This window comes from Jaculus jaculus, chromosome 22 (assembly GCF_020740685.1).
Source record: "Jaculus jaculus isolate mJacJac1 chromosome 22, mJacJac1.mat.Y.cur, whole genome shotgun sequence".
Taxonomy (NCBI): domain Eukaryota; kingdom Metazoa; phylum Chordata; class Mammalia; order Rodentia; family Dipodidae; genus Jaculus; species Jaculus jaculus.
The window spans coordinates 6,251,702-6,273,206 of NC_059123.1; the positions used below are offsets into that span (position 1 = coordinate 6,251,702).

At 40.1% G+C, this 21,505-nt stretch overlaps 1 protein-coding gene across 8 annotated transcripts in view; it reads right to left on the reverse strand.

Annotated features, from left to right (window-relative positions):
- The window catches only part of Sox5 (SRY-box transcription factor 5), an 896,761-nt gene that overhangs the window by 315,404 nt on the left and 559,852 nt on the right, over nt 1-21,505 (reverse strand). For all 8 annotated transcript variants that reach the window (XM_045139445.1, XM_045139444.1, XM_045139447.1 and 5 more), the window contains one exon: nt 3,799-4,009. In XM_045139445.1, coding sequence (XP_044995380.1) covers nt 3,799-4,009 — 211 coding nt within the window. The remainder of the gene's footprint in view (nt 1-3,798; nt 4,010-21,505) is intronic.

Consider the following 21,505-nt stretch of genomic DNA (forward strand, 5'->3'; position numbering starts at 1 on the left):
GCCCAGGAGTCTGGAGAAGGACGGAGGGCAGAACAGGTGCCACTTTCAAGGTGCTAAAAAGATGTTTGGCATTAGAGTGGAGGTATTGGCGGATATGCGGCAATGCTTATTTGTAAAACCATTTAGCAATGTAAGAGTGGTTATAAGGAATTAATAAAAACTTAGAAGTTTGAGGGATATCAGAGAAGAAAACAAAAATAAGTATTTGATTATATTACAAATTTAAGGAAAAAAAAATACACTGAATGGGGCAAGGGAAAATTAAGTTATCTACCTTACTTGGGAAATGAACAGAATCTGTAGGATCCAAATAGGCAGTACATAAGTTTGGTACTTGATCATGGCATTTCCTAGGGCACTAACAGCCCACCATGAGACAGTGTCGCACATGCATGCTTGGATTACACAATCGGGTGGGTTTATGGTGGGCAGCAAGTGCCAAGTTTCTCAAAGGTGAGGTGTTGTAGATGTTCCAATCACCAAGGAAGAGACTAGAAAAATCCATGAAGGGATGGATGGATTAGTGTTGGAGACGTTGCTGGGAATTCAGATATACCTTCATACAGATGTAATTAGACATCAGTATTTATGGATAGAAAATATGCACATAATGACACACTGAAGGATCTGGAAATAAATGTGACCCCAGAAGTAATGAACACATCTTGCATGTAGATATTTCTCCAATAAAAGGAACCAGAACTTTAAGAAGCATTAATTTGAAGGACCAGACCTGAAATACAGAAGTGTCCAGCATCATATATTTTAGAAATAAGGAAATGCTTAAAACAATTTTGAAAAACACACACGTTGACAGTGGTCTGTTAAAGAACCTCAGAAGTTTAAGGTAAGGTTGCATCAGTCTAGAACAGTCAAATAAATGATTGAATAATTAACAAATGGGAGAGAAGAGACAGATTTCCTTGGCCACAATATCTAGATAAATTCTTCACTCTAACTGAGTATGGGGTGACTTTCCATCCTTACGGATGCTCACAATACAGGCTGGTGGTGGGAAAGGGGAAGGAAGCAGCTTTGCCGTGGTGGGGGGAGTTCATGACAATAATGTGCTCAGGCTGTTAAGGTCATCAAGGCTGCTGACTGCATAGGAAGTATTGTAATTGATATGATGTGTTAAAGTTGTTTGTGAAATCGTACTCATTGTCTTCCTACACCTTGATCCTCAGTTTAATCAAGAGAAAATCACTTGACATATCTTAATAGCAGGACATCCTGCAATGTGCATGGACAGAATTCCTTTTTTTTTTAATATTTATTTATTTATTTGAGAGAGACAGACACAGAGAGAAAGACAGATAGAGGGAGAGAGAGAGAATGGGCGCGCCAGGGCTTCCAGCCTCTGCAAACGAACTCCAGACGCGTGCGCCCCCTTGTGCATCTGGCTAATGTGGGACCTGGGGAACCGAGCCTCGAACCGGGCTCCTTAGGCTTCACAGGCAAGCACTTAACTGCTAAGCCATCTCTCCAGCCCCAGAATTCCTTTTTAAAAAAAAAGAATCAGTGAGTTTATAGGTGGGCTTTGGGCTGTGACTCAAAAAACCTTAGAAAAGAGGATTGCAAATATATCAACCACAGAAGTGCTCATAAAGTTTTGAGGAGTCAGGAATGTTTCATCTGGTAACAGAAATGTATATATGTACTGAGATACCGTATCATAAGGTACCCTGAGTTTGAGGATTTTAGATTTCAGTTAAAAATAACTTTAAAAAAATTATTTTAAGAGGGAGGATGAAGACCAGCCAGTCTTTCAGCCTATCACTAACCAGGTGTTTGAGGAGACCAGATGAGATAATTAAACATAAACTATTGTTGAGGGAGGGCATGATGAAACAAAAAAGGAAAAGAAGAAAAAAAAAGAAACAAATTTGATGAAAATGAAGGAAACTGGAGTATGTACTTCAGATGATAAAAAAAATATTAAGATTGGTTCACTATATACAACAATGTAAGGTGGCAAAAAAGAGGAAGGTCAGTGTTTGGAGGATATGAGTGACAACTCAGATCAATCTACTTCGTTTTTCTAGAAACCTAATGTGGTTCTAGAATAATGACATATTAACTAAAAGACATAATTGTATTATGATGTTATATGCTATAATTTAATATGTGTTATGAGTTATAACTGAGAACTCTTGCCATATTCAAGAGTATTTGAGAACCATTTTCCCCTACTTTTTTGTGAAACCATATTAAAACGTGAAGTGACACATAATGCATGCAAATTTAAAGGGAGAAAGAATAGCAAGTAGTAACTGAAAGGATAGTTAAAAGTAAAGATAAAATAAGTATGTCATCAAATTAAGAATCATATCAAAAATTTATAATTTCAGATGATATTTAAAAATTTATTCTTTGTAATGGTTTTTTAAATGATAAGCATATATTTTTAATATCAGGAAAATGTCTAACATATATATATAATACATACATATATATATACATATATGTGTGTATATATATATATATGTATATGTATAATGATACATATATAATGCATATATACGTACATTTTAAAGCTATTTTTCCTGGGTTTGCCTTGAAACTTCATGGGAAAGGAATGTCAGATAACAAAATACTGCAAGGCCTATTTGATAAGACTATATCTCCAGAGCTTTTTTCACTTCCAAGATCATGCGAATTCCACAAATTTTAACTAAAACCCATGTCCTCACTCTACATCTGCTAGAAGCCCAGAAATATTTATCACATGACTTCCAAATATAGTGGTTACCACACATTTCGCGTCAATCACACTGGTGCCAGTGTCCAACAGATTGGGACTAAGCCCAACGCTGTGATATTGCTCTCCCATCCCCCACTCCCTTCTCCCCCTCCCCCACACATGCGCTGGGCTGCAGGGTGTGGGCGCAAGTTCGTGGTGCTCTTGTCTTGACCTTCCATGTGATTGAAATAGGAGGCGGGCTCCTTAAGCCCCATGTCTCCCATGCCTGGGATAGGTGTAGGTTTAAGTAGGAGTGAGCGCCTTGCTATAAGACGGCACAAGTTGCATTAGCTGTTTTATTGGCTTGTTTGTTTTGCTTTTCAGATAAGCCGCTGAGCACATCACTTCAGGCTATTATCAGCAACTATTAAAAGGACTTAAGCCTGAAATCTTAAAAGAAAGAATTCTTGGAAGGTCAGCAAATAAGCAGTAAAATGTGTATGTCAGAGTTGGGACACTAATTTTTAAGTGGACATAACCAAAGTCACTTCGGACTATTCCAGAATCGATCGGTCAGGGTATTCATTTATAAGGTTACAAAATACTCTGAAGTGATACTCCGAATCAAAGATGAAAACCCCTGAATGCAGATGTCCATCAAGTTGGTGGCTTTCCTTGATCCTGTCCCATTCTATTCTTGAATATTTGAGTCTCAAGCAAGCATAACTTATGCATGAGTAAAAAATAAAGAAGATATTGCAACATTAATCTATGATTAAAAAATAAAGGAGATGTACTTGAGCGTTTATGAAAAAAAAAAAAAAAAACAAAGACATTTCCACCAGGCGTGATGGCACACGCCTCTAATCCCAGCACTCTGGAGGCTGAGGTAGGAGGATCGCTGTAAGTTCAAGGCCACCCTGACACTAGTGAATTCCAGGTCAGCCTGGGCTAGAGTGAGACCCTACCTTGAAAAACCAAAAAAAAAAAAAAAAAAAAAAAAGGCATTTCCATTTTGTTCAATTAAATAACCCAAACCAACAGTTACAACTAGAAGTTCAAAGTCAAATTATTAAAACCAGCAGAAGCACTCTGTTTCCCTAGCCAGTCCTTACCTTCTGGCTCGTTCTTAATGAGCTCTTCCATCTTCCTCTGCTTCAAGGTGTCCACCACGTCCGCCAAGCTGCCCTTGCGTCTCTCTGGAGTGCCCAGGGCTGTGCTGGACAGGGACTCCCCGCTCTGCCGACCACCTTCTTCTGCCTTCTGGGGTGAGGTAGATGAGTTGTGTGGAGCAAATGAAGACATAACTTTATTGCCATCGACTTCCTGGAAGAGAGAGCAGAGGGGGGGAAATGATGCTTTAACACTCAGCAACTTTCCCTTTAAAGACGGGCTGATGTGGCTTGTTCTGAAGGTCCACCCTGCAACACCGTGACGTCACTCGGGCAGAGCTACGGACAAGGAATTCTGAAAAATAAGTCCTTTAACTTTACAAGCTAGCCCTGGAGTGAGTCACTGATCAGTTTATAGATGCTCTTTGCTCTTCGTCTGAGACTATAAGTCTTAAACTAAATGATAGTAGAATCTTACACAAAGATTACGTCCTTTTTCTTTTTCTTTTTTCTTTTTGGACTCCTCAGATTGTTCTGTGATTAGGAGCATGTTCCATCTGAACTGAACTTCCTCCTAACATGGCAAAACTTAATCCCGTCTCATAATATGTATTTTCTTTTCATTTTGAAGTAGCTGCCTTTTTCTCAGAGCACCCCTAACTGAAGAGGCGCTAAGATTGCAGGTTCATGTTCATGTATACTTGATGACATGCCTGATGTCATCTGTCACCTGAAACATGGTTTCTGTCAGGACTCTGTTTTCACTTGAAATCATGTGTGTCTCATCAGAAAATTTCTGAACTCTTTGCATCGTGGCAAATACGTGTATGCAAATGATTTTATGGTCTTTTTCTACAGCAGTGCATTTTATATTTTCTTAATATCGTTTCAAATTTAACGAAAGCCCTATGATACGTATAATATCCTGGGCATGTTTTGTGTAAAAAGACACAAAGTTACTTTTAGATGATTTCAAGAGGAGGGAAATTGACAGGATAACAAATAATTATTACTAATAATAGTCATTCCTACTTAAAGGTTTTCCTACCAGAGTTTTTTATTCAATAATCCTTTGGGCTCCCATACCCAGAGTGCCTGTTTTGAACATTGTGTTATAGGCTTGTTCTTATTTGTACAGCATTAAAACCGTCCATTAACATGCATTTGCCTAAGAGCGTGTTGCATGCCCAGAGCCACTGATGACACCATGGGATGCTTTCATTCTCTACCTGTTTAAGACACTTCAGAAAATGGACAAATCTTACTGATGGATATCTAGTGCTTTTGATGCTAATGCTAACATTATTGACTGGCTTACTATGCATAAGAATACTTGACTAAAACCTTGCCATAATTAAAAGACTAAACTGAACATAGGGATGTCAACACAAGTGTAATAAATTACCATGGTTTAGCATTGACACATATTGGTGACTACAGAAACCTTAGTGATGGGGCAACATGAGGAATGAGGATGGGTGTAGGCATATGTAAGCAAAAGTAAGTAAGAAAACCAAGTGTTAGTGGAATCGTCCAGGTTATATTTCTGAATCCCAAAAGTTTTCCATCTCACAAACATTTTGGGATACATTATGAGAACATTATACCTCGATGGACTATTCTACACAGATTTGGTTCCTAATGCTCTTGGATTTGAGAGAGAGGAAATAAAGAAAAAGAAAACTATTCAGCAATGACAAGCTTCTGTTGGTTAAAGTGTAGTAAATGTGTACTTTAGAGTTATTTATTTAAATACCTTATGCACACACGCACACACACACTCCCTTGAGAAAACAATGACAACTTTTTTTTTCACTAAACTAATTGGAATTTAAAAGAAAAATTATTTATTTTATTTCCTAGCTGAGAGACCTGGAGGGACAGACAAAAGCAAACGGGCACATCAGGACCTCCTGCCACTGCAAACAAACCCCAGGTACATGTAGCACTTTGTGAATCTGGCTTTACATGAGTACTGGGGAATGGAACCTTGGTCATTAGGCTTTGCAAGCAAGTGCCTTTAACTGCTGAGCCACTCTGCAGCCCACCAGTGCTTCTATGAATGGCCCCGTAGCACATGCTGACTTGGTTTCATCAATAATATGGCTATAGAATACAGCAAGCCCAGGGCATTAATATTTTACAAAAGATTTTTTTTTCTTCTCCTTTCTTTCCAGGGAACAAAGTAGTCATGCTTAAACTTTTACTTTCTTTCGCACTTTTTTTTAATCTGTCACCAGTTTTCACATTAAAGAAATAAGAACTTATCAGCTGACCTCGCTTGTCTTGACTACACATCATGGATATGCATCATCACTAGAGAATGGTACCAGCATTTGTGTGAGATTACGTATAGTAAAGGGTCAGATATTATTCCCAAGTAAATTACCCCATTTTTGGGCTGGAGTGATGGCTTAGCCTGCAAAGCCAAAGTACCCAGGTTCGATTCCCCAGGACCCACATTAGCCAGATGCACAAGGGGGTGCACTCACCTGGAGTTCATTGGCAATGGCTGGAAGATCTGGTGCGCCCATTCTCCCTCTCTCTCTCTCTCTCTCTCTCTCTCTCTCTCTCTCTCTCTCCCCCTCTCTCTCTTTCTCTCTCTCTCTCTGTCAAATAAATAAATAAATAACTATCCCATTTTTCCACACATTGCAAACAGGAAGAAAGTATTTTGAAGAACTTAACCTATTTCACATGTATTCTAAATTCAGTTGCCACCGTGGGATAAACTTAAATAAATGAATCGAGCATCAGTGCTGTTTCCAGCAGGAATATTTATCTTATCGCCGTTTCCCCAGTCTGATCACATTTTATTTATTTATTTATTTATTTATTTATTTATTTATTTATTTAAGAGAGAGAGAGGTAGAGTGAGAGAGAGAGAGAGGAAGAGGCAGAGAGAAAGAATAGGCATGCCAGGGCCTTCTGCCATTGGTAATGAACTCCAGATACATGCGCCTCCTTGTGCATCAGGCTTACGTGGGTTCTGGGGATTCAAACGGGGGTCCTTTGGCTTTGCAGGCAAACGCCTTAATTGCTACCCATCTTCTCTAGCCCAGTTTTTTTTTTAATTCTAAAGATATCCTTTTGCTATAAATGCTTTGAAAGAATCATGCCAATCACAATATTTAAATTTTAATTTAGAAAATATAATTTGGAAGAATGAAATCATTTGAAAAAAGAAGACATGAGTGTTTACAACTCAAACAGATATGTTTCCTTTATTATGTGACAAGTCCTGCTTTGTTCCTGGTCTAGAGCATTATAATGCTTAATTTTTGTCCTGTACACTGAAATTAAATTCACATATGGTAGAAAAGTATTACCAGTAAGATTCATATATCAGCATATAATAAAAATAATGGATAATATGCATTGACTATTTTGTGTCAGGCTTTGTTCAAAGTGTTGTATGTGAATGGCAAGACTTATTTTTGTCCCCATTACCTGGGTAGAAAAACCAAGGCACAGGGATATAAATGTTTTAATATTTGTGTCCAGGGCTTTTTTTAAAAAAATTAACCCATTTAAAATTTTCCCTTAACCTGTCTCTAGATAGAAGCTTCTTAATCTGTGCTTTTGTCTATTTTCAGGAAAAATTAGGGGAAAGATGATCAAAGCAATTTTCCATGATCAGCCCTACAGACAAGAGTTTAATTTGGTGGGCAACCTCTTATATGGGAAAAGAGATACTGATCATGCTTTCTAAAATCTATGGAGTGTTTACAAGACCAACAGATCTTACTGGCTTAAAAAAAAATAAGTAAACTACATAGTACACCAGTGGACAGACCAGCTCTTAGAAGCTTATCTGAGAGCAAGGGCACAAGGTTACCTATAAGCATCCTTTGAGTTCCTTAAGGGACTGTGTGGTCCCACCCACTCAGGCTTAAATGTTGGGGCAAAGTGTAAATTGTTTGTAAACTCCACGTCCATTTCAGGTATGTTTACCTTTTGTCTCTGTGAATGAGATAACTGAAATTTTCTGAAAACTATTACAGTGCATTCTTTAAAAGTCAGAATCCTCACAATGTATGTAAAGTGGGTGTAAGTTCTGAAGTGCTTGCATAGGTGCCTATATATGATTCTGTACAAAACTGTACGTTTTAATCCTGTGCTGAGGAGCTGGTTGATGTCAACAAGACCGATCTGGAGCCACCACAGCATGGAAACACATCTCTTGGTTTCCATGAGCGTGTTTCCAGAAAGGTTTGCCTGAAAAGAGAACACCCATCCTGGACATGGGCAGCAGTACGCATGTGATCAAACTGCAAGGAGGAGACAGTTAACTGAGCGCTGAATTCATGACTTCCAGCTTCCTGGCTGCAAACACAGTGTGTCCAGCTACCTCACTCTCTTTTCCTCCTTGCCTTCTCTACCATGGTGGACAAAAGTAGACTATCCCCATCCTTTAAGCTGCCTCTTTGCAAGGATTTGGTCACAGTAATGAGAAAGGTAACTATTCCAAACACTGAAGAGACCTTGCAAGTATCTTCAAAGCCCACACAGTCCATTGATGGGACAGATCTAATATGGCAAGTGGAGACACTGGATCAGGCTGAGGGCAAAGGGATCATCTTTATAAGAATTGCTTTATTATACATCACACACAGGATTCAGGTCAACATTTTCCTTCATGCAGGACAGTGTAAACAGGGGTATGTGCTCTTTGAGGGTTTTCATTTTTTCCCAAAGAAGAACAACATAGGCTCTTTCAATTCCTGCTCAATAGGATGGAAATTCTATAAAGGTCGCACTTAGCTTGCATTTTATTTTTGCCAAGCATTGAGCTGAATTTTAGGTTAGGTTCGATTTACATTGAATCCCCAATCTGAAAACGAATTTCAATTTACTCTTAAAATCAAAATATTCTGCCCTGGTACAGATCAACAATGAAGTTCAATAGCTTGCATACTGGAAAAGCAATTTGTGCAAACTGGATTTTTGAATGTGCATCCTTAAACTAATAGTATAATACTAAACGAATACTATCTGTACACATAGGAATACTTTGTACATTTTTGGAGAGGTCTCAGCCCTCAGTATCCCACAATGAGGAAGTCAAAGAGTGAGCACAGTCAAAAATAATTTAAAAAGTGATGTACAGTCACGTTTGAGAATGACTGTTGTGGAACAAACTGTGAAAGCTAAGAGAATCCCAGGTTATAGACACAGGGGGAGTCATTACAGAAGGTAATAAAAATCATTTAACTTCATAGGATATAAAGGATATGGAAGAAGAGAGAAAAATATATTCTGAGGAAGGGAATTAGTGAATGATAGTGGGGAGGCAGGGGTTAAGGAGAACAGAATATATAGGTGGCAAAGTATCTTTTAAAAAATTTTGTTCATTTTTATTTATTTATTTGATAGTGACAGAGAGAGAAAGAGGCAGATAGAGAGAGAGAGAATGGGCACACCAGGGCTTCCAGCCTCTGCAAACGAACTCCAGACACGTGCGCCCCCTTGTGCATCTGGCTAACGTGGGACCTGGGGAACCGAGCCTCGAACCGGGGTCCTTAGGCTTCACAGGCAAGCGCTTAACTGCTAAGCCATCTCTCCAGCCCCAAGTTATCTTTTTTAAAAAACAATTCTAGCCCTAGATAATCATTTGGGCTTTGCTGAAGTCTGGTGGTTTCATATTAATCATAGAGACCAGGGAATCTTGAGACTTTCTTTTCACCAAAATTACATGGTAGAAACAAGATTGTTTTTAGATGATGTTCTGAAAAGTTGCTTTAATTTATGAATACTTTGGTCATATTTACAATGAAGCTTCATTTCTGGAAGTGAGCAGTGAATTTTCTGATCTTCAATGAAAGTTGCCACAAAGAGGAAAGACAGTTAAGAAAATATCTTCATTTTCACGCTGGTACCAGTACAAGCACAAGTGTCTCATTTTCCCCAAACACTCCTTCAGCATCTCATTTGCTAAGAGCTTCAGAAATATCATGTTTGAGGATAAAATGTATGTTTTCATGTGCTCTCCAAACCACTTAATAAGCAAAAGTGGCATTTAGAGAATTGCTAATACATTAACTAATAGGACCTGCAAAAACAAAGAACATTTTGTGCTGTGACATTTTCATTATCTCCCCACTGCTGGTTTGTGTGCTGTCTGGTACTGTTAAACATCTCCCAAACACATTGCAAGGTCTTTAGTGACCCCTGTGCCCCCCGCCGGGGACTCAAAGGTCAAATGTAAGATGCTTCTGAACAAAAATGATACTGAAGATCAAAATCAGAGCATTCATCATTTCCGATGAAGTTGCCATCTTCTGTACCTAGCTACTGTTTACACATGGTTCCCATTTTTCTGAGAATTCTGAGACATTCTTTCTACAGATGTAAGCAAACTTGAGTAACACCCTATTCTCACTCATGAATCTGCAGGAAGAGATGAGATTTTAGGAATCCCTCTTATTTTGGCGGATTGTGCCAAATATTGTCACTTAATTGCAAAGGTATTAAAAAAATTCCAGAGCTGGAGAGATGCCTTAGCGGTTAAGGCATATCCCTGCGAAGCCTAAGAATCCAGGTTTGATTCCCCAATACCCATGTAAGCCAGATGCACAAGGTTGTACATGTGTCTGGAGTTCGTTTGCAGTTGCTGGGGACCTGGAGCACCCATTCATTCTCTCTATTTATCATCTATCTATCCGTCTGTCCATCTGTCTATCCATCCATCCTTCCGTCCAACTGTCCATCCATCCATCACCTATCTATCTATTTTTCTATCTCTGTCTGCCTCTTTCTCTCTCTCTCTCTCAAATAAATAAATACTTTAAAAAATTCCAGAGGGGGGATATTTTTCCTTCTAAGAATATAACAATGCATGCACTTTTTCAAGTAGATAATATATAAAGTTAGAAAGATGGGCATGTGATTTCACTGTTCATAAGTGTCCACCTCCAATCCATGCAGTGAGGTGTTGCAGGAGCAATGAGGTTAACTGTAGTGGCTAAGCAGAAATCAAAAGCCAAGGGTTGGTTGCTCCAATGCCAGTTTCCTCTTTTGTGATAGCTCATTTACATGGTCAAGTTGACTGCACTTAGGATCACCTAGAAGACAGGGGAAGATAGACGCTCTTCTTTGGATAGAGGTCTAACCCAGCCAGGATCCCCACCCTCCCTCAGGCGAGGTTCCTGCACAGATCGAGAATGGGGAAAGACAGCCCAGGGTGCTGGTGCACGCCTTTAATCTCAGCACTTGGGAGGCAGAAGTAGGAGGATTGCCTGAGTTTGAGGCCACCCTGAGACTACACAGTGAATTCCAGGACAGCCTGAGCTAGAGTGAGACCCTATCTCGAAAAACAGAAAAACAAAAGAAAAAAGTGGAGGGCAAGCAGAGCGCAGACTCTTCCCATTCTCTTCTTTTTAAAATTTTTTTTAATTTTTTTGGTTTATTTTTATTTATTTATTTGACAGCAACAGAAAGAAAAGGAGGCAGAGGGAGAGAGAATGGGCATGCCAGGGCTTCCAGCCACTGCAGACGAATTCAAGATGCATGCGCCCCCTTGTGCATCTGGTTAACATGGGTCCTGGGGAATCGAGCCTCTAACAAGGGTCCTTAGGCTTCACAGGCAAGCGCTTAATTGCTAAGCCATCTCTCCAGCCCCCCATTCTCTTCTTGATATGAAGTTGAAATTCAGTACGGAGCCACATCCCCTCTGCCTTGATGTTCTGAAACTGCGAGTTGAGATAAATCACTTGTTCCCTTGTTTTCCTGGGAGACTTTTTGACTTAACAATGAGAAAAAAAAAATGACATATCTCCAAAAATAAAGTAATAAGAACTAACTGATTCATATATGCACATACATACATATACACATAAAATGTCCAGAGTGTAAGGACAATGAAAATATTCAAACAATAAAAGACACAGTCTTATACTTGTGTGAACAATAATTTAGGTTTGGGGAATCCCTCTGTGGTGGAGACTTTCCTCTTCAAGAGGTCCAGGCTTTGATTCCCAGAATCCTTGAAATTGATTGGAATGTTCACTCCTGATACAAATAATTATGGGGTGCATATGAGGAACCTGACCCCAAATAGCTGTGGTTCACATATTGATTCCATGCCTCACCAGTTGTATATAGAAGACAAGTCCTTTCAATTTAATACCTCAGTTTCTTCATTTGCAAAGCAGAGAAGAAATTATTAAGAAAGGACAGCAAACTTTCCTCCCATCCATCACTGATACTGTAAGATGCATCCACGGGCCTTTTCAAAGCTCTTTCTGCTAAAATCAAAGTGCCTGCTAGGGTAAGAATTGAAGAAAGAGAGAAAAGAAAACTGAAGTTGGCTGTGGTTTCAAACACCTGTAATCCCAGAGCCTGGGAAGCTTAGGCAGGAAGACGGCAAGGCGGAGGCCAGCCAGGGTCATGCATTGAGACACAATCTCAAAGAGAAATAATTTAATATGGCTCATTTTTAGTGATAATCCAATGTAACCTTTGATTAGGGAGGTAGGTGGTCCGCACAATGTCAAACAGTATCTGTGTGTTTTCATCATTTTTGTGCCTGATATTCACAGTTTCATGGCTCTCTGAAGTCATGACTCAGTAAAATGATCAAGAGGAGAATTTCCAATTACCTCTCATTATGGAATTAAACTTTTGAAAGTGAAAGTCTATGAGGAAAACTCAGGGGTAATGAATTATTTTCATAAATCCACGATGTCAGTTATTTATCATACCATATTATAAGTTTTCTTTCTCAGACTTTTTTCCTCTTGTGATTTTTGTTTTCTTCATGAGATATTTAGACTATCATTTTTTAAATTTATTTACGAGAGAGAATATGAGCGTGGGCTTGCCAGGGCCTCTTGCCTCTAAAAATGAACTTCAGATACATGGGCCATTTGGCCTTATGTGGGTGCTGGGGAATTGAACCCAGCCTGGAAGGGCTTTCAAAAGAGCACCTTTAGCCATCGAATCATCACCGCAGCCCTAAACTCTCTTGAAATTAATTGTGAGGTTCAACTGTACTCTGAGTCAGGAATGCACTAATTCTCCAATCCTGACGAGACCAGGGGCTGAGGCCATTAAAGGGATGTGATTCTTGCTATACCTGTCTACAGTCAGAGGCTGAAGTCCATTGATTCCGTTACATCCCCAGACAAACCTTATCTTTGTATTAGAAATGCTAAGGAAGCCTGGGCAGGTGGCTCAGTGGTTAAAGTTCTTGCAAAGCAAGCATGGGGGTCTGTGTTCAGAGCCTTGGCAGAAATGGAAAATTCAGGCATGACAGCATTTGCCTGCCATCACAGCTCATGGGACACAGAGACAGGTGAGTCCCTGGGCCTTCTTGGCTACATAATTTAGCTGAATCAGTGAGCTTCAGATTCAATGGCAGACCTTGTCTCAAAAGTAAAGTGGGGACTGAGTGCGGAAGATATATGTCATTGAACTTGGGCTTCCAAACACACACACACATACACACACACACACTACATGCGCACATGCATACATGTATTTGCATGCATCAAAACACATATACATGTATACATGAATACCTCACAGACATACACACGCCCCCCCCAAAAAATTCTAAGGGTGTATTTACTTATAAGAATTAATGCTTTTAATCAGAACCCCATGTTCAACACAAAGGTAGCATTTTCTGCATGAGAAGAAACTTCAGCGTGAATGGACATGAAGCAGTGATTGGAGGTTAAGCAGTGCTCAGCTCGGTCACTAAGGTGCTTGAAATACAAGCGAGAGGAACCGATTCCAATCCCCAGAGCCCACGTATGGAAAGCCAGGTGGGGCGGCTGAGCCCTGGGGCTCCCTGGCCTTCCAGTCTAGAATATGCAGCAAACTTCAGGCAAATCAGACACCTTATCTCACAAAAGAAAAAAAAAAAAACAAAAAAACACCCCATAAAAAAATCAAAAATGATGGTTCCTAAGGACCCACACCCAAGGCTGTCCTGTGAGAGCCACATACCCACAGACACAAGGAAGGACGTAGACAATTCCCCCTCGCATTCTGAAAGTCATGAAGTACAACGTGCGCTCTGTACTTTTACAAATTGCCCGGCTAGAATATTATGTTTGTCCTGTTCGCAGGGTCGGCTGGGCCCGTTTTGGCAGACTTACAGGGACCATGCTGCGGCCCAGGGAATCACCACGATGTCTTTTACTTCCAGTGCAACCCATAACCCATACATAGCTGATGTGAGCATTCCTGAGTGGTCTCCGTTACCTTCATCATAGACTTGCCAAGGTTTGAAAAGAATGTCTCAACTCTTGAGACATTTTCCTAACTACACATAGAGAATCTGTGTGAATTTGTTAATGATTCATATAAAAAAATCCACTACTTTTTTGAGTCACTCACAGTACTGTTCCTATAAACTTTTCCTTTTTTTTTTTTTTTTTTGTTCATTTTTTATTTATTTATTTGGGAGCAACAGACACAGAGAGAAAGACAGATAGAGGGAGAGAGAGAGAATGGGCGCGCCAGGGCTTCCAGCCTCTGCAAACGAACTCCAGACACGTGCGCCCCCTTGTGCATCTGGCTAACGTGGGACCTGGGGAACTGAGCCTCGAACCGGGGTCCATAGGCTTCATAGGCGAGCGCTTAACCGCTAAGCCATCTCTCCAGCCCAACTTTTCCATTTTTTATTGCTTTATTGTTCTCAGTGAAATTCCTTGACAGACAGTCACTCCTAGTTCACGTGTAAAAAAATTTTAGGCTTATGGAAGTGATTTACTTTTACTTATTTACTTATTTATTTTTAAATTTTTTGTTTATTTTTATGTATTTATTTGATAGCGACAGACATAGAGAAAAAGAAGCAGAGAGAGAGAGAGAGAGAAAGAGAGAGAGAGAGAGAGAGAGAGAATGGGCGCGCTAGGGTCTCCAGTCACTGCAAATGAACTCCAGACACGTGCGCCCCCTTGTGCATCTGGCTAACATGGGTCCTGGGGAACCGAGCCTTGAACCGGGGTCCTTAGGCTTCACAGGCAAGCGCTTAACCGCTAAGCCATCTCTCCAGCCCCCAGTGATTTACTTTTAAAAGGAATGGTAGTTAAAGGAAGATTAAAGAATTAAATGCAAGATCCAGTTCTAAAACCCATACTGGTTACCGCTGAGTTGTCTGGCCCTCGTTGGATGACTAAGCAAGGTTCTGCTATAGTGCTAAGGGTACAAGGAAAGAAAGATGTTTCTCTTCCCCAAGTTTAAAATTTTGAGTAGCACTGAAATACACTTAAAGGCTGGAGAGGTGGCTTAGTGGTTAAGCGCTTGCCTGTGAAGTGTAATGACCAAGGTTCGAGGTTCGATTCCCCAGGACCCACGTTAGCCAGATGCACAAGGGGGCGCACGCGTCTGGAGTTTGTTTGCGGTGGCCGGAGGCCCTGGCGCGCCCATTCTCTCTCTCTCTCCTTCTGCCTCTCTCCCTCTCTTTCTCTCTCTGTCACTCTCAAATAAATAAACTAACTTAAAAAATAAATATACATAAAACAACATACCTCACAACCATAAGTGCTGATTAGAATACAGATGTTTAGAGCAGAGAAAACTCTAGGCACACTATGTGAAAATGCTTACTTGATAGTTCCTCTGGACTGTGAAGGCAGGGCCATTTCTAATCATTCCTCATATATCCTACTGTTAGTGTTCAATAAAAACGAGGGCTGGAGAGATGGCTTAGCGGTTAAGCGCTTGCCTGTGAAGCCTAAGGACCCCGGTTCGAGGCTCGGTTCCCCAGGTCCCACGTTAGCCAGATGCACAAGGGGGCGCACGCGTCTGGAGTTCGTTTGCAGAGGCTGGAAGCCCTGGCGCGCCCATTCTCTCTCTCTCCCTCTATCTGTCTTTCTCTCTGTGTCTGTCGCTCTCAAATAAATAAATAAAATTTAAAAAAAAAAAAAAACATTTAAAACATTTAAAAACGAAATAAGTTAATGACAAGTTTATTAACTCTTTTACACGCAGGCGCATTTGGTCTTATGAGTTATAATCACAGGAGTCTTTTGCCTAAGCTCCCAAGAAATAGTTGAGGGAGAAGCCTGAGGAGTGTTTCTCGCTGCCCACGCTGCAGGGAAGGAAGCTGTGATCTACTTGATCTGTTTAGACAGATATTCCTCCTGGGTGGGTCACTGAGGTTGCTTCCAGGAAGGGTTGACTCAAGGAGGAAGTCCTTCCCCTGGGGTGAGCTCTTCCCCCAGAGTGGGTAGCTGCTCTAGGGGCGGGGGGTGGTGGCTTTAAGCCCTTCCTACCACCTGGCTACACATGCTGCTGGCTGCCCCTAAGTGTGGACTGAAGACCAGACTGAAGAGCAGCGCCGTCTCTCCAGGACGCCCCCAGGCCTCCAGGGCTGGATTGGGACTGCTGAGGCCTCCAGCCTGGTGGACTGAGCAGCTACCGGGTTCCTTGGCTCTCAGGCCTCTCAGGACTGCAGCGAACTAATGCAATCAATTTCCTTTTAGTACAATTCATTCTATTGGATCTGTTCCCCCGAGCACACCCTGACTAATGCAGAAGCCCAGAACAACGGAGGGGAGGTCTGACTATCATATGGGGGTCACTTTCATTGAAGGTGGGCAAAGTCAGGTACGGGGTTGGCACTGAACATGCCAGGTGATGGAGACCAATGGCGGATGGTTCTCCTGCAACAACCACTTCTATGAAAATAGCTCATTAGCAAAACAAGTCTAGCTGTGGTGCATAGGAGGATGTTGGTTGAAACAGAATATAAAGGTCTCCAGTGAGTTGTTATCCGAACACACTGGTGTCAGTAAAAAAAAAAAAAAAAAAAAAAAAAAAAAAAACCCTCCCAGTAGATCCCACCCACCGGGGAGAGTTGAAAAGAAACATCAAATCCATTTGACACCTGTGATTATCAACTGACTGGAGACAGGGAGAAATGTTCACCAAGGAATGCACTGCTCATAAGTAGGCAGTTTTGTCTCTGTTCCGGAATTCACTCTCACCCTTTGCTTGTTTATTCTGTGCACATTCCGGGGGCCAGCACTTCTTGGGGGCCACTCTCGTGATGGATGACATTCTATGGAAAATGCCAACAATTTTAGGCAGTGGCTGTTCTAGAAGCAGTGAACATATGGTATTGGATCACAGAATCCATGACAGACATTTTTAGTTGGTTGGTTGGTTTGTAATTAAATTTTCCCATGTCCATGTGTCTAAGAGGGTACATATACATGTACTTGTTATTTTTTTTTTTCAATTGATTTATTTTCCTGTGAGACAGGGAAAGACAAATTATTATCCAAAAAAAAAAAGTCAAATCCCAGTGACAATTAGAAGAAAACAATAATATTCTTAGATAACAAAAAGAGAGAAATAAGGGGCTGGAGAGATGGCTTAGCAGTTAAGCACTTGCCTGTGAAGCCTAAGAACCCCGGTTCGAGGCTCGATTCCCCAGGACCCACATTAGCCAGATGCACAAGCAGGCACACGTGTCTGGAGTTCGTTTGCAGTGGCTGGAGGCCCTGTAACGCCCATTGTCTCTCTCTGTCTCTTTCCCTTTCTCTCAGTGTCTGTTGCTCTCAAATAAATAAATAAAAATAAACATTTTTTTTTTTTTTTTTTTTTTTTTTAGAAAATGAGAGGAATGAGAAAGAATTACGTAGGGTTCTTGCTTGGGTTAAAAAATGAACAGCTAGCAAACAAATTATTTTCAAAATATAGTTGGCATATCTTTGTAAAAAGTTGACCATTGTTGGTTTTGTTTGCTGCTTTGTCTGTGAGACAAGGTCTTCTGTCAGCAAGGCTGATCTCCTATTTGCCACACGCAGCTGAAGCTGGCCCTGAACCCCTCCCCTGCCGGCCTCCTCCTCCCCAGTGTTGAGATGAAAGACACACACTGCCACGCCCAGCTTTTATTTGCTGTTGATTTTTGAGACAGCATCTCACTTTCCAGCATAGGTTAGCCCAGGTCTCCCTACGTATCTCAGGCTTGTTTGGATCTCCCAAGGAATTTTCCAGCTTCCACTTCCCAAGTTCTGGGATTCCTATCCCCACCTCTATAAAAGTTTCAATAAATCTGTTTTACTAAATTACTCTATAACTTGAGCATTAGCCCTTATGCCTGATCCAAGTCCTCCACATGGAAAGCACATGGTCTACCTTGGGAGAGTTGGATAATAACATTATTGAGTGTGTAGCTATGCCTAGAACAGCAAGATGTTAGTGAAGAAATAAGGGCTGGGAAATGATGATGAATGGACAATTTCCTGACCACGGATCACTTATAATTTATTTTATATAGGCATTTGATCATATTCACATTTGCATATTAAAATTATTAATATTTGGGTATTATAATTTCATAACTCCTCACAGAGTGGCACAGGAAGAACACCCAATGCCAAATCTATTTTACATAAGTCCTAAACAGGAATATGTACAAGTCTATAATACCCTTTGCTTCCAAAGATTAGTTTACCAGATACAATTCTAGAAGCTTATCAACATTTATAATTAGATTTTGGGCTGGAGAGATGACTTAGTAGTTAAGGTGCTTACCTACCAAACCTAAGGTTCCAGGCCCAATTCCCCAGTATCCACATGAGCCAGATGCACAAGGTGGCACATGCATCTGGAATCCATTTGCAGTGGCTGGAAGCCCTGATACACCCTCACTCCCATTCTCTATATCTGCCTCTTCCTCTCTCTCTTTCTCTCACTCCCGCAAATAAATAATACATATATATATATATATATATACATATATACATATATATATGTATATATGTATATATATATATATTATGTATATATGTATATATATACATATAATATATAAAATATATTAAATATATTATATATAAAATATATTAAATATATTATATATTTTATATATTATATGTATATATTATATATATACATATATATATAAAATATATATATATATATATATAGAGAGAGAGAGAGAGAGACTTTGAAAGGTATAAAAAAGAAAACTGTTCATAAATTGTAAAGTATGCATTGGTATATTATGTGCCAACTAAACATGCTTTATTAAGAGAAAGTTCACACATAAAAATGTTCACCTACACCATAAAGCAAAACCATGAAAGAAATGGGAAAATAAGAAGACTCTAGAACCGAAAGTTCAGAGTAAATGATGTCTATAACTCCAGGAAGTAAGCCCAAAGTATGACCAAAAGACATGCACAGCAGTGAAAATGCAAGGGAGAAGGTCAGACTTGGGCGTAAGTTACCCTCCCTTACAACTGAAGTTAGAGCTTTCAAACGCAGCCATTTCTGCCTACTACCCACCTTTCCCAGAGGTGAGAGAGCTAAGAGGGAAAATGAGATGTGCCAAAACCAAGAAGCATTTGCAGAAGCTCACAGGGGTAGGCCTTTATTTCTCTTCATAGTTGTAAGTAAGAGAGAAATGGTGAGTGTCTTTTTTCCTAGTTAAAAAAAAATACTTTGGTAATCATATATATGAGTGAATCTTATGGTATATAAAAGAAGAATTGAATTTTGCCTCAATTTTTGTCATTTGAATGTCCTTACCTAATTTTTTAAAGATGCTTTCATTTTCTTTTAGATTTTATTTTTATTTATTTATTTATTTGAGAGAGAGAGAGGGAGGGGGAGAGAATGGGTGTGCCAGGGCCTCTAGCTGCTGCAAACGAACTCCAGACACATGAGCCACCTTGTGCATCTAGCTTATATGGTACCTGGATAATTGAACTGGGGTCCTTAGGCATCGCATGCATGCACCTTAATGGCTAAGCCATCTCACCAGCCCTCCTTACATATTTCTGATATTCCTCAGAATGACTCTGGCTTGAGCAGGGATCAGTAACTCATGAAAATGGCCCCCAGAGTGGACGATATGTACTTCCTGGTTTCCATACCAAGAGCATGTTGGGTGTGCTTGTGAAATGAGGCCTCACTGTTCAACCCATGTAGCTCAGGTTAACTAGTCAGTTTCTTAAGCCTGAAATTTACTAAGACCGAGTCTCAGGTATGACTGTGCACATCAGCTCTAAGCAAATTTGCACACGAGGGCCTCTTACAAAAGTCCTTTGCTACCCATGCATTATACTTTGCAGCTTGAGACAGGGTGAGTACAAAGGCAGTGTCTGATTACAAGAGTCACACTTCATCTCTTTAATTAATATTTTTCACAATGCTGTTTGAGGGATTTTTTTTTTTGTCATTTTCTCCTTACTCCCTGGCCTCCAACAGTAGTGTATACATGTATATATTTCATGAAGAGGAAATAAAAGACTAGTCTTTAGTTAAGATGTTTCCATTCACAGAGACCACACATTTAAAAAATAAATTGCCTGAATAAATTCAATTATCTACAGAAGCAAGGAAATCACATGCAAATGGCATTACCCTCACAGGCCATTCCGACAGCTTCATGTTTATTTTTATTGTTTCAGTCCGTGGAAAGGAAAAGCTGTCAGAAATGTAACATCTCTTCCTTTTTAAAGGCCCAATGTCTCTGCATAAGGAAAAATATTGAGAGAAGAAATCTGTTTACTACTGCCGATCTAAGATGATTCAGGCTCTCCATGCTCAATGCTGGAGGTTACTGGACAATCCAGGTAACTTGCATATATTTTGGCTGTCAAATCAAAGAATACCTATAATTGGCAAGGACTTTAGAACTTATTTAGACAATGACAAGTCACTCCAAATACAGGAATATGTATCCAGTAGAGTGAACAGGACTACTATAAGTTCAAGGGCAGCTAGGATTGTATTGAGTATGCCCTGAGTATCAGACCAGCTAGGATTACATAGCAAAATCCTGTTTCAAAAATAAACACTGCCCCCAACAAAATTAAATTTAATGCTAGGGTATCAAACAGAATACATCCACATATAGCAGCCTATATACTATGACCCTTAGCTCTGGCTTCTAAGCCCAGCATTAGTGTAGACCACATTTGACTTTATCCGAATAGACACATATCTCCTTCTTCTTCAGGATGACAAAAAATCTTTTAAAGCATTTTTATTATTTATTTATTTAAGAGGGAGAAGAGAGAGAGAGAGAGAGAGAGAGAGAGAGAGAGAATGGGCATACCAGGGCCTTCAGCCACTGCAAAAGAACTTCAGACACGTGCGCCCCCTTGTGTGCATGTGTGACATTGCACACTTGTGTCACTGTGCATGCGGCTTAGATAGGACCTGGAGATTCGAACATGAGTCCTTAGCCTTCGCAGGCAAGCGCCTTAACCACAAAGCCAGAGAATGACACACACACACACAAAATTGAAGCAGATATGGGCTGACTTTAAAACAGAATCGTGCTGAAAAATCTCTGGCATTTTATCCTGCACTTCTTCCCTACCTGAGTTCTCTTGAAGCATGAATGCACTAAGAAAATGTGGCATATGTCTGCTTTTTTTTTTTTCCTTGCCAATTCCAAATTCATCCATTCAGATCAGCCACTGTGGGCCAAATTCTTATCCAGTTCCACAGAGCCACTGGTTTATACTGGAAGAGAATAAGATCTCTGTGTATGGAGACAGAGAAGTGAATAGTAGCTTGTCTGAGCAGAAGACTTTGACCACAGCATTTTTTGGGTTTTTTTTTTTTTTTTTTTTTTTTTTTTTTTTGCATGTGGTAGAATTCAGTTGGAAATGACCTAAAATGGTGAGATTTTCTTTTTTTTTTTTCAACACTTTCGCTTGGTGTCAGTTTTACAAGCCTGACCATTTCAGTATTGGCGAATTTGTCTTCTTATACTGAGGGCTCCTTC